Here is a 12,723-nt window from a genome sequence, read left to right as displayed (position 1 = left end):
ATGGTGGGATGATTAGCTACCATTGGACTGAAGTCCTGCTTGCCTACCAGCTTAAGAGATTGAGGATGAGTGCCAGCTCCAAAAAGGACCACAGCCAGAGTCTGTGTGCCAGTGGGATCAGATCACTAGCCACATGAAGGGGGCCAGATCACAGGACATGCGTGCCTGTGTATGCATGGGTGTACGTTCTGCTGTGTTCATATGCTAGCAGAAGGAGAAAACTAGAAAAGGCATGCCCATAGGGCTCAGGGTTAGATCTACAGACTTCTAGCATCATGGAATTGAGAGGCAAGAAACTTATTTTGTTTGCGTGGGCACCCCCAGGGTTGATATGCCCCAGCCCTTTTGAACCATCTCCCTGGCACTGAGAGCACCTTCTTATAAGGGAAAAAAGACATTGGCTAAAAGTTAGAGAAGAAAAAGGCAGCTGAGGGGCTGGAGTGATAGCACAGCGGGTAGGGCGTTTGCCTTGCACTCGGCCGACCCGGGTTCGAATCCCAGCATCCCATATGGTCCCCTGAGCACCGCCAGGAGTAATTCCTGAGTGTAGAACCAGGAGTAACTCCTGTGCATCTCCGGGTGTGACCCAAAAAGGAAGAAAAAAAAAAAAAGAAAAAGGCAGCTGAGAAGGGAGGACCCGTGTTTGCAGCGTTGACGTAGGTCTGGCGAACAGTCTGGCTGCATCAGGCTTAGTGGTGAAGGGGTTTCAATCAGCTGGACTCAGATTTCTGCGCAAAGAAATTTACTGTGCATTAGAATTAAGAAAGTCTCCTGTAGGAGCTGGAGTGATAGTACAGTGGGTAGGACATTTGCCTTTCATGCAGCCAACCTGGGTAGAATCCCTGGCATCTCATATGGTCCCCTCAGGAGTAATTCCTGAGTACCACTGGGTTTGGCCCCAAAACAAAAAAGTCTCTTGTAAATGTGAATGTAGTACCTGGTGCCAGCCCAAATTCTCTGAATGAGTTTTAGCAGATGGAGCTGTATCTGGAGACTTGTGAGTCCACTGCTGGACCACCCCAACACCACCTGCCACACCTTCCATTCCAGGTGAGGGGAGGCGGCACCTTCTGGGTGGTCACTGTGTCCTCGCCCTCCTCCAGGATTGCTGTGTTTTCTGTGAGAGTGCTGCACGATGACCGCATTGTCCTGGTGGCTGAGCAGCGGCCAGATGCCTCTGAGGAAGACAGTTTCCAGTGGATGAGTCGCGTACTGCAGGTGGGTCTGTGCTCTTTCATCCTCTCATGAGCCTTCCTGGCCCCTGAGTGCCACCAAGGTTGGGCTTTTCCTGCCCATCCCTGTCCCCAGTCTTTGGTGGCCCTCCCTTTTCTGCCTCTGTTTGCTACCCATGGCACACTTGTGAGCCTGTATGCACAGCCCATGCTGTTTCCTTTCTCAGCTGAATGGCAGAGAACATGCAAGGTTCTCTTCATCTAGCTCCACATTTCTTAGAAGGTCCCAGAGGTCCCAGGAGGTACCAGACGGTTCCTGCCCAGGCCTCAGCCTCCAGCTTCTCGCCTGCTCAGTCGGCACTCAGGGAGTTGTCTTGTCCATCCAGGCCATTGACAGCATCCATCAGGTTGGTGTGTACTGTTTGGCCCTGGTTCCTGCAAACACCTTGCCCAAGGCCCCTCTCGGAGGAATTCACATATCTGAAACCAAGCAGCGTTTTCTGGAGGGAATGCTGCACCCTTGTAATGTGTTAATGTGTCCTCATACCTGTGTGACCAACCTGCCCAAACCACGCCAGAAACAACCAGGTGAGTTGAGCATAAGAATATGTACTCACTTTGTGACCACATTGTGGTTAAACGGGATGGCCATTTGTACCCTGGTGGCTCACCAGGCCACTCATTACCTCCTGCCTCCTTGGACGGAATACAGAGCATAGAGCTAGACTTTGGTGCAGGCATGGTCTTGCTATCTCTCCAGGCCCATCTCACCTGTGTCAGTGAGCACATACTGCCAGGTGGTCACAGTGGAGTGTGGGGAGAGACCCAAGAGCAAATGTGAGTTCATGTGCCCAAAGAGTTCCTGTTGTCCATCCTGCTGTGTCAGCCACCACACCAAGGCTAAGCACGCTACCTCACTTGGCCTTGGGACCCCCTAAGTTGGCCTCAAATCCCCTCACATAACATCAAGACAACCTCGCCCTGCCTCAGGATCCACTCACTCAGCATCAGGATCCCTTTTCTCTGCCTCAGGATCCCCTCAGCATCGGGACCCTCTCAGGGCCCCTTCACTCTGCTTCAGGGCCCCTTCACTCTGCTTCAGGATCCCTTCATTCAACATCAGGACCCCCTCTCTCTGTCCCAGGATCCCCCTCACTCTGCCCTGGCTCCCTTCACTCAGCATCGGGACCCGCCACCCAGGTCCCCTCACTCTGCCTCAGGATCTCCTTAGAAGCTCCTCATTCAGTGCCAGACCTACTCACTCTGTCTCAGGATCCCATTGCTCTGCCTTGGGACCTGCCACAGCTCCCAGGCCTCATGGGTCCTCAGTTTCTCTTCCCTGGTTTCCACAAGTTGAGAAAGAATTTTCAAGGCTGGTTTTATGACAGCAGAATTTTCTATTCCTTAGGTAAGTGCTAGGTTTTGCTCACCATTATACACATAAAATGATTAGATAAAATACATTTAATCAGAAAGATAACTTCTTGTGATGTACATAAAATGTAGTAAAATACAAAGTACAGAGTGTAGCTGTGACTGAGGCCAGACACCACTCCAAGATCTATGCCCCACGGTGAACTTCTCAGCCTGCTTCTGCTATGTATGCAGAGGCTCTGTCACTCTCTCCACATACATCTTGAGTATGGGCATTCTTGAACATGGGCATTTGGGCAAGGAATTTAATGTGTAGTTCAGATGAAATGTGATGACAAAACTGACGGGTGGTCTCAGTGGGGTGTGGGGAGAGGCCAAGAACAGATAAGAGTTCAGGTGCCCAAAGAGGGAGGTGTCAGAAGTCATCATCTGTTCATCGGATTCCCCATTTTCTAGAGGTCGGACCAGCCTCCATGATTGTTGGGAACCTTGTTGCTGGGAAGAGGATTGCGCAGGCCTCTGGGCGAGAACTATCCCACCTGGAAGACAGTGACCAGGCGCGGAAGGTAATAAGGTGCACCCGGAGTTGGGAGGGCTGGGCATACTCTTCCCGCCTGCATCACTGATAGGTCTCTCTGTGCAGTTCCTGTTCCTGCCTGATGTGCTGCAGTGGCGGGCACACACCACTCCTGACCACCCACTGTTCCTGCTGCTCAACGCCAAGGTGAGGGAGGGCTGGCCCTATGCTACAACTGCCGCCTGCTCCTGCCCCGTGTTTGCTCTGCCTGCCGTGAGACTCCTTAGTACTCATGCAGCTGGACTTGTGCTGGTTTCATATTTAACAGAAAAATTACCATTGGTTACAGTTTTCCAATTAAGAACAGCATGAGGGTAAATATTCCTAAGTGAGCTAACAAGGAAATGTTTGTTTTCTGGAAATTGGTAGTTTAGACGTGCACTTGTTCAAGCTTTAGCTTGGTATTTGATGACTGATGCAGATCACTGTTGAAGTGTAAATGCTATTGTGATTCAGGTACCAAGTCAGAAGGGCATTTAGTGGGTGTCTTGGACTCTGGCTTTCTGGGTTTTTTTTATTATGGTTTGAGGGCCAAATTCATTTGCTTAGAGCTTACTCCTGCTTCTGTGCTCGGGGATCACTTCTGACAAGGTTCAGGGATTGAACCCAGATCTTCCACATGAAGGTATCTGCCTTCCCAGCTGTACTGTCTAATTGGCCCCTCACAGACACTTTGAATGTGCAGACACATTACTAGGAGCATTTAGGCTAAAAGGGGAAGCTCTTGTCCTCATTTCCCAGTCATGAGCCAGTTGACAAACTGGAAACATACCTAGTTCTCTAACAAGATTGTCCCATATGACTCACCATTAGACAGAAGGGCTCCAGAAGACAGCTGGTCTTATTATTTTCTTGGTGACCGTTGGCCACTCACTTCATTCAAAACATAAGACATTGGTGCCCAGATGAGTTACATAAGGTAAGAAGGATTCTGTTCTAGGACTCTGGAACTAATCCTTACAAGAGAGATTATCTCTTTGGACACTGGTGATCCACAGACCTGGCAGATGCCGTTAAACTTCAAGCATGGACAAAAGCAATAATGATAGCAGGCCAAGAAAATGCACAGTACACAATGAATATTTGAAAATCAGTACAGCCAGGCTCTGGCCCTGAATACTAGGGGGTGGGGAGGATGGATACTCCAAGGCACGCAAAGCCAGGCTGTGGTGGGAGGCTCTGGTCAGGACAGACATCAAGGAGCAGTTCTGGGTGAATATGGGAGGAGTGAATGCGGGAGCAGAAGACACAGGCCATGACCCAGACATGAGTTGGTGGCTCACTGGTGTGGAACAGAGGGGAGTGTGAGGACGTGAGGGTGTCTTAAGTGAAAATTCTGTTCTGAGTTGCAGCTAAGTACATGGCAGAGTGGGGCTATGGAATGGGAGGCAGCAGAGATGCACACAAGCCTGTGTAGGAAGTAGTGGAGCTCACAGCAGTCAGTGGACAGAAGAGGTCTGCAGTGGACTGACCTGTGTCCTTCCACATCCACCCCAGGCAGTTGCTCAAAGCCACTTGGACAGGCCCACTTTCTTTCAGGGTGCTGTTTGTTCTGGGTTCCCAAGATGGTGTTTGACCTAGGAGGAGGGAACTGGGGACCTCTTAGGGATGACAGAGCTTGGATATTGGGCTCTGTGAGATGAGCAGGCGCTGATGGCCTTACCCCAGCTTAGTGAGGAGGGGTCTGGCTTGGCAGTGACACCTGCAGGAGAAGCAGGTGTGGCGTGCTGCCATGCTTGTTGCACAGCATGGAGAAGCAAGGTGTCTTTAGGACATCATGTATGTGGAGGGGTATAGTGGTCACAGAGTTGCTCCTCAGTTTCTTGGAAAGACTAGAAGAGTGTCATGGTTTGCCCAATTCAGTCAGTGGGGAGAAGGGGGAAGGAGGTTAACTTGAAATTGTTCCCCAGGGCCTTCCTGGTGCCTTTGAAGAGACAGGTGATGGGATGGGAGGCACAGGGACCCACCGCACAAGGCCCCACCACACAGAGCCTCACACATGCACACCACAGGTGAGCCGTGGGGACCAGACCCTAAGGCCTCAAACATATACACCACAGGTCTGAGACACAGGTACCAGACCCCAGGGCTTTACACATTCACACCACAGGCAAAACATGGGAGCCAGCATGTACAGCACAAGTTCTGCTACTGAACTCCCAACCCTGCCACCAGGAGCATCCAGAGAAAGCAAATTGTGGAGAGACACAGACCACTGATGAGGTTTACTCATCAAGGCCTGTAATACATTTGTCTGTAATTATGTTCAGGGCAGTGGTAAGGGAATGATAGAATTGGGTTAGTATACCAACTAATCGTTTATTTTTAAAAAGAGAAATAAAAATAGTACAGCAAAATATTAATAGGCAGTGAGGATGGATAGTCAATGTAGTTTTCTTTGTAATGTAAGACTGGAAATATTTTACTGAAAGGTTCAAAGGCATGTCCCAAGTTGAACATAGCATCTCCTGCCCAAGGCAAACAGAAGGCCTGTTTTTCCTTGCCTATTAAAGGACTTAGAGTCACCAGAAAAGACAGCATTGTCTTGAGGGAGGCTCTGTCTGTCCCACCTTTGATGTTTAGAGCAGGGAATAAATACGGTACAGCATGGTGTCCCTGTAAATGCTGGGCCAGCACTCACCACAGCTCTCCCGCTGACCTTACTGCTTTTCTAGGGCACAGTCACGAGCACCGCAACCTGTGTCCAGCTGCATAAACGGGCTGAGAGGGTGGCTGCTGCCTTGACTGAGAAGGCGCGACTGAGTGTTGGGGACCATGTGGCTTTGGTGTACCCTCCAGGTAAGTGCAGGAGCAGTGCTGGCATCAGCTTAATGTGCTTCCCTGTCTGCCTGACATTGTCTCGTCCTCACTGCACAGAGACTTCAGGAGCCTGGGACTCCTGCCCTGCAGCTGAGTCCAGCTCTAAAAGCTAAGTGGGTTGTATGTGTTGCTGTGCTCAGCAGTGCTCAGCCTTGCTCTCCTGACAACTCACAGCCAGTGTGAGGGTATGACTTTGATACAGTCTTTCTTTGAAAATATTTTTTCTATGGCTTTTCTCATCTACACTATTTTCTTTTTAAAGTACAGTTTAGATAATATGGTTATACTAGTGTTAAAGAAGATGGTATTGATATACAAAATTACTGCCCTCCCCCCTCGAAAACTGCCCATGACCCTCCACCACTGTCCCCACCAGTAATTCAGTCTGCATCTTCCCTCCATCCCCCAGTATTTGGCAGTCAATTTTATAGTCCAAGGCCAAAGGGGTTTGTCATTATTGGAAATTGTTCTTGTAACTTAGGTGAGTAAGGTCATCTGATATTTGTCCTTCTTATGACTTAAATCATTTAACATAATGGCCTCCAGTTCCCTCCACATGCATGGTGTTGTTTTGTTTTGTTTTTTATCGCTGCATAGTATTTTATTGTGTTTTTATACCATAGCTTATTTATCCATTCATCCGTCCTTGGACTTTGGGTCCTTTCACTTTCCTAACTGTTGTACTAATGGCTGTAATGAGCACAGGTGTTCATGTTTTTTTGGATTAATGCTTCTGTGTTTGGAGGTAGAAGCAATAAGTGAAATCACTGATCATATGGGAGCTCTATTCTTATTTTGATGAAAAATTTCCTAATTGCTTTCCATAGCAGCCAAACCAGACAATATTCCTGGCAACAGTGAATGAGAGTTCCTTTATTACCACATCCCCACCAACATTGGTTGTTTCTGGTCTTTTTGACACATGCTGTTCTCACTGGTGTGAGATAATATCTTATTGTTTGGGTTAGTGTTTTCCTGATAATGGATGATGATGAACACTTGCTTTCATTCATTCTTTTATTCTTTCTAACACTTCATTATATGCCTACTGGCCATCATATCTCTTCTTCGGAGAGGTATCTGTTCATTTCCTCTTCACTTTTTTGTTGGAATTGTTCGTTGCTGTTGTTTTGAGGTTCATGGATAGTTATTCCCCATCTGTGCATTTTTAAAAATAATTTAGAGCCAACTTCCTTGAGCAATTAGGAAACACTTCCTCATTAGGAAGTAGTTTTTGCAGAGTCTTAAGCCCAGTTTCATAGCAGCCTTATGTCAACTCTGTGGCATCCTTATGGCATGGTCTGATCACCAAATGAATATTCCTCATTGTCATGGGTTTGTCGGGTTCTTCAGTGTTGACACTTTTCTTTTGGGTGTCAAATCTGGCGATATTCAGGGGTTACTCCTGGCTCTGCACTCAGGATTTACTCCTGGTGGTACTCAGGGAATCATATGGGAGACTAGGGATCGAACTGCATTTGCTACATGCAAAGCAAATGCCCTCCCTGCTATACTATCCCTCTGGCCTCAGTACATTTTTAAATCTCTTTTAGCTGCAAACATCCCTTCCTCATCAACTTCTCTTCTGAAGATCCAGCAGACCCTGTGGCATCTCACAATAGAGAACATGAATCCAGCCCAGGGTGCAAGGTCCCCTTAGTCCTCTGCAGGGCCTGGGCGTGTGCAGGACTGTCAGAAACACTGCCATCAGTGGCCACTGTGTCCTCATTAAGCACTAAGAGCCACTGACCTCTTTCATTTGTTTATCATAATACTCATAGTCACTTCTCATCCAGTATTTGTTCACAGTGGTAGAGAATCTACACGTAAAAGGTAGAATCCTCGCTAATTCTTCTATCAGGTTTCTATAAAAAGAATTTATATATATATATATATATGTATATATGTATATATATGTATATATATATATATATATGTATATACACTCCAAAGGGATCCATGGAGTAAGCATAATGCACATGATGAACTCAAGGTCTTAAGCAGATTTGATGGCATACCTGGCAGTATTCAGGAGCTGCTTCCAGTGTGGTGCTCATCAATCAGTCCCAACAGTGCTCAGAGACCCATGTAGTGCCAAGGATTGAACCTGTGGTCCCCACATGCAGAGTTTGTGCTCCAGCCCATTGAACCATCTCCCCAGCTCCATTACCTTACTAAAGCTCATATTTTCCCAGCTTTGGCCAGGGGGAATGTCTGGAGAGAGACTGGGCCCCTGATGACCCCTAGCTGGTAGCTTGGACCCCATGCCCTTCCTATTCCAGCCTGAGGTCTACTTTCTCCATGAGCACTGACTCTGAATTCCCAGAATAGATCACATGGAGCCAGAGTGATCACTGTCACTGTATCACTATCTTCCTGTTGTTCGTCGATTTACTCAAGCAGGCACCAGTAACGTCTCTATTTCTCCCAGCCCTGAGATTTTAGTAGCCTTTTCTTACTCATCTTTCCCAACGATTGGAGGCTCTTTCAGGGTCAGGGAATGAGACCTATCGTTACTGTTTTTGGCATATCAAATATGTCACAGGTAGCTTTCCAGGCTCTGCTTGTGCGGGTGGGATACTCTCAATAGCCCAGCAAGCTACCGAGGATCCAGAGTGATAGTTAAGTGAATAGGACCTTGCCTTGCATGTGCTGTGTCAGGTGTGACCCCAAAACAAAAAGAGACATACAGAATAGATGATGAATCCAGGCTCACTGCTGCTCCCTGCCTTCTCAGTGAGCAGAGCTTGGTCTTTTAAGAAACTTAAGTTGTACCTCTTAGGGATGCAAGGTTCTCAAATTACACCCAATTCAAAGTCAGAGTTATGTGCTGTTAACTAATTTGTGTTATATCAGTAATCTCCTTTTCCCATGTGGGAATCCTGATTTTTCAGACTGATAACATGGTGGAATTTGAATATCCCATATTGACTCATGTTATCCCACAACACACACAGCTCCCAAGATAACAGCAAAGACACCACACCACCTAATGATGGTGCAGACTTTTCCTTACTCCTGTATTTGACTACACGGTCAGAAGGAGCTACATTCAAACCCAACCTCTGCTTTCCATTCCAATCTGGTCAGTTTTTTTTTTTCTTTTTGGGTCACACCCGGCAATGCACAGGGGTTGCTCCTGGCTCTGCACTCAGGAATTACCCCTGGCGGTGCTCAGGGGACCATATGGGATGCTGGGAATCGACAACCTGGTCAGTTTTATCTTCAGCTGTATACTCACTGAAGTCACACCAGCCACAGCCTAATATTTCTTCAACTCCATCAACCACGCTATTAGTTCCACCAGCCACAGCCTAATAACTGTTCTCAGTCCCACCAGTCACATCCTACCCAATATTGTTCCCAGTCCCACCAATCACAGTCTGCTAACACTAGTTTTGGTTCTACCAGTCACAGCCCTTCTGATGCTGTTCTCAGCCCCACCAGTCAGAGACTATGTAACATTTAGTCCATGTAGTGGATCTTCTTGGACATGTTGTTTCCTACTGATTTTCAGGAAGGGATCTAGGGAACATACTTTCTGAGTTCTTGCTTGTTGATAATAGTTTTCTTCATTTTTATAATGTAAAGTCTTTAAATTCTTTTATAGAATAAAATCAGTGACTCTGAGCCAGAGATAGTATAGCCTGTAGGCACTTGCCTTGCACACAGCTGACCTGGATTTGATCCCCAGCACCACATATGGTTTCCCCAAGTCCTTCCAGAGGGATCATAAGCACAGAGCTAGGAGTAAACCCTGAGCACTGCTGGGTGTGTCCGGTGCTCAAAAAATAAATAAAATTTCTTTTATTTATATTACCCCAAAAATAAATAAAATTAAATCTGGCATTTTCTTTCACTGAGGAACTTTTCCTCATAGGGAGGGACCCTGATTATTTGATGACCCAGGTTCTCTCTTTGAACCCCTTGTTCTTGCCCAGGTGCCAAGGGGGGTGACCATCGGTCATTTACTCAAGCGTGCTGTGGTATGGTGGTGTTTGTTCGTGCCCTTGAGAAGACAGGCCCTTTATGTGCCATAGGTTCTGACTTGTTAAGTCTGCATCACTCTCTTTTTTTGGGGGGGGGTTTCTCCTGGCTCAGGGGTTACTCCTGGCTCTGCACTCAGGAATCACCACGGGCAGTGCTCAGGGGACCATATGGGATGCTGGGATTCGAACCTGGGTCGGCTGCGCGCAAGGCAAACGCCCTACCCGCTGTGCTATTCCTCCAGCCCCTGCATCACTCTCTTAACTCTTTTGTAGTACATTTTTACATAGGCGATTCATTTTTATTTGCTTTGTGTGTGATGTGGTTTATTCTCCTCTGGGCTCTTTTCCTGCTGACTTACCATGGCAGTTCCCCTCTGATGGCTGCCTTCAGAAATCCCCACTCTAGTCCTCTCCTTGCCTGGCCCTCTGCAGCCTTCCTCACATTTCCCACGCTCCAGACTTGCTGAGGGCCTTCCTGTCCTTTTCTCTGTGTGTGTGTCCCATGTACTGCCTCCACCCTGCCATCTTGAGGGCTTGGTTCTGGGAGTTACTGGCTTCTTTGTTTGTGGCATCAGCAGGTGGTGCTGTGACGGGCTCTGCACCGTCTTCTCTCCCTCAGTGTTTGAAGTCCTCTGACTCACACATGGCTCTAACTCCTAGACTTGGAGCTCCATGACTTCCTTCCATGTTTGCTCTGGGCTGACACTCATCTAACCTGATCTCCAGCCCCTTCATCTGGTATGGGTGATCATCTCCTCCAGGCTATTTCCCTGCCCCAGTGTGACTAGCTCCTCTGGTCGTTGCAGGAGGTCTCAGTATGGCAGTTTCTGCAGATCTGTGGCAGATCTGTGGTGGGCATGGTGACCATGGCTTCACTTTTCACTCTCTTGGTTGTGGGATCTAAGGCCTCTTCCTGGGACCCCGGTGGGGTTCTGTTCTGGGTGTAGACATCCAGGCCAGGTGGCTGTCTTGTTTCTTTCTTGACGTGAGGATGTGGTTTAGAGAACAACAGCTTGTGGTCTGACCTCACTACTCCTGAAGCTCTCCTTCTTCAGGGTCCTTACCAACTGTAAGGACCTCTTCAAGGGACCTCGGTCCATGTATGCCAGAAGTTTAGGACAGCTGTGTCATAGGAAGTGCTAAAAGCCTGGGACTGACTGAGAGGGTCAGGGCTAAAGTGACAGTTTGTGGTGACTGTGCTGGGTGTCAGTCAGGACAGGCAGAAGAGAAGCGATAACCCCAGTAGTCTTGGTCATGGTGAATCTGGATGAGCAGAGCATGGAGTTCTTCTCTACAGCGGTGTTGGGTGTGTTTGACAGTCTCAGAGAAAGAAAGTAAAATTCTAGGTTTCCCTTCCAACAGCATCCCATGGACACAACACAGTTGCCAGTGTCTGACCTGTGTATCGTACATTTTGGGGAGGTGCAGGGACAGTTCCAGACTTCCTTCCCTATTCATTTACTCTGTGTATATATGTGTGTGCGCATGCACATGCACACACAATGCAACTTGGGGTCTCAGACATGTGAAATGTGTGCTCTACCAGATCTATCCAGTCTCCAGCAAGTCTGTGAGTTGGGGGTTGAAATACCGTTTGCTGTTGGTCTGGGGAGAAAGTTCAAAGGGGTGGTGCACAGGCCTGCATGTGTTCTAACCCTGACACCTCTTTAGGACATCTTCCCAGGTGCTACCCCCAGTACTGCTAGGTATGGCCATGGTGGCTCCCTGAGCCCCTCTAGCCCAAGTAGCCCCACATTGCTGGGTCCAGATAGCAGACTGAGGCCAGTGTGACTGAGCCAGGGATCACTGGGAACAGCTGCAGGGTTTGCCTGGCAATGCTGGGTGCATGAGGCAAGGTGTTTTGGAAGGACTCCAGATACTTTCAGAACCAAAAGAAGGAGACACTGGTGCCTCCTTCTTCTGTAGTCCGAGAGCCTCTGCCTTTTGGCAGAGTAGCGCTCACCATAGTCTGCATCTGTCCTTGCAGCTACCCCACAGGGATAGAGAGGGGTGGAGTCAGTAGCCGCAGTATTGGCAGCAGCCTGGTTTCAGGTAGAACTCTGGGAGTTGAACTGCTGCATGTTACCAACAGCCCAGTGACTGGTGACATGTATCTGAGTGTTCCTGGGGTGTCTGTGGTTTCAGCCTCTGAAGGCACCTTCAGGGTATGGGTGCAGATGTCCTCTGTTGCAGTGAGTACAGGATAGGAGCAGAAGGTTTTTAAAAATAACTAATTTTTGTGGTGCTGGAGATGAAACCCAGGTCTCTGTACACAGGACTGCATTTTGCTATTGAAGTTCAGCCCCTACTCCAAATTTTAAATATGGTATGACAGACCCCATTTGGGGGGATTGGAATTTGAATCCAGGACTCACACTTACAGAGCATGTGCGCTAAACTATGTATCTGGTCCCAAGTTCCCCGATTTTCAGCAAGAAGGTTGAAGAAAGTATAGTTGGACTGGAGCGATAGTACAGAGGGTAAGGTGTTTGCCTTGCATGTGGTCGACCTGGGTTTTATCCCCGGTATGCCATGTGGTCCCCTAAGCCTGCCAGGAATAATTCCTGAATGTAGAGCCAGGAATAAGCCCTGAGCACTGTAGGGTATGGCCCAAAAACAAAACAAAAAGGTGTGGTTTGTCTCCAGGTCTCCTTGTGTGGCTGAAAGCAAGGCTGGAACATCTTGCCCTGCTCAGGAGGCACAGTCTCCCTGAAACCAGCAGAACATCCCCCCTATTCCATGCTTCTGTGACCTCTCAAAAATTCTGGCCTCCCACCAGCCAGGTCACCAT

General features: G+C 48.2%; 1 protein-coding gene across 11 annotated transcripts in view; it reads left to right on the top strand.

The window, feature by feature from the left end:
* Positions 1-12,723, top strand: part of DIP2A (disco interacting protein 2 homolog A) — an 81,871-nt gene that overhangs the window by 56,902 nt on the left and 12,246 nt on the right. For 9 of the 11 annotated variants that reach the window (XM_055126087.1, XM_055126086.1, XM_055126084.1 and 6 more), the window contains 5 exons: positions 1,104-1,218; positions 1,559-1,760; positions 3,003-3,112; positions 3,190-3,270; positions 5,799-5,922. In XM_055126087.1, the coding sequence (XP_054982062.1) occupies positions 1,104-1,218; positions 1,559-1,760; positions 3,003-3,112; positions 3,190-3,270; positions 5,799-5,922 (632 nt within the window). Of the gene's footprint in view, positions 1-1,050; positions 1,219-1,558; positions 1,761-3,002; positions 3,113-3,189; positions 3,271-5,798; positions 5,923-12,723 lie in introns of those variants that run through there. The other 2 variants (XR_008628497.1, XM_055126092.1) reach the window with 2 other exon arrangements.

This window comes from Sorex araneus, chromosome 2, assembly GCF_027595985.1.
Source record: "Sorex araneus isolate mSorAra2 chromosome 2, mSorAra2.pri, whole genome shotgun sequence".
Classification (NCBI taxonomy): Eukaryota; Metazoa; Chordata; class Mammalia; order Eulipotyphla; family Soricidae; genus Sorex; species Sorex araneus.
The sequence above is the reverse complement of the archived record's forward strand: the minus strand, read 5'-3'. Positions and strand labels throughout refer to the sequence as shown.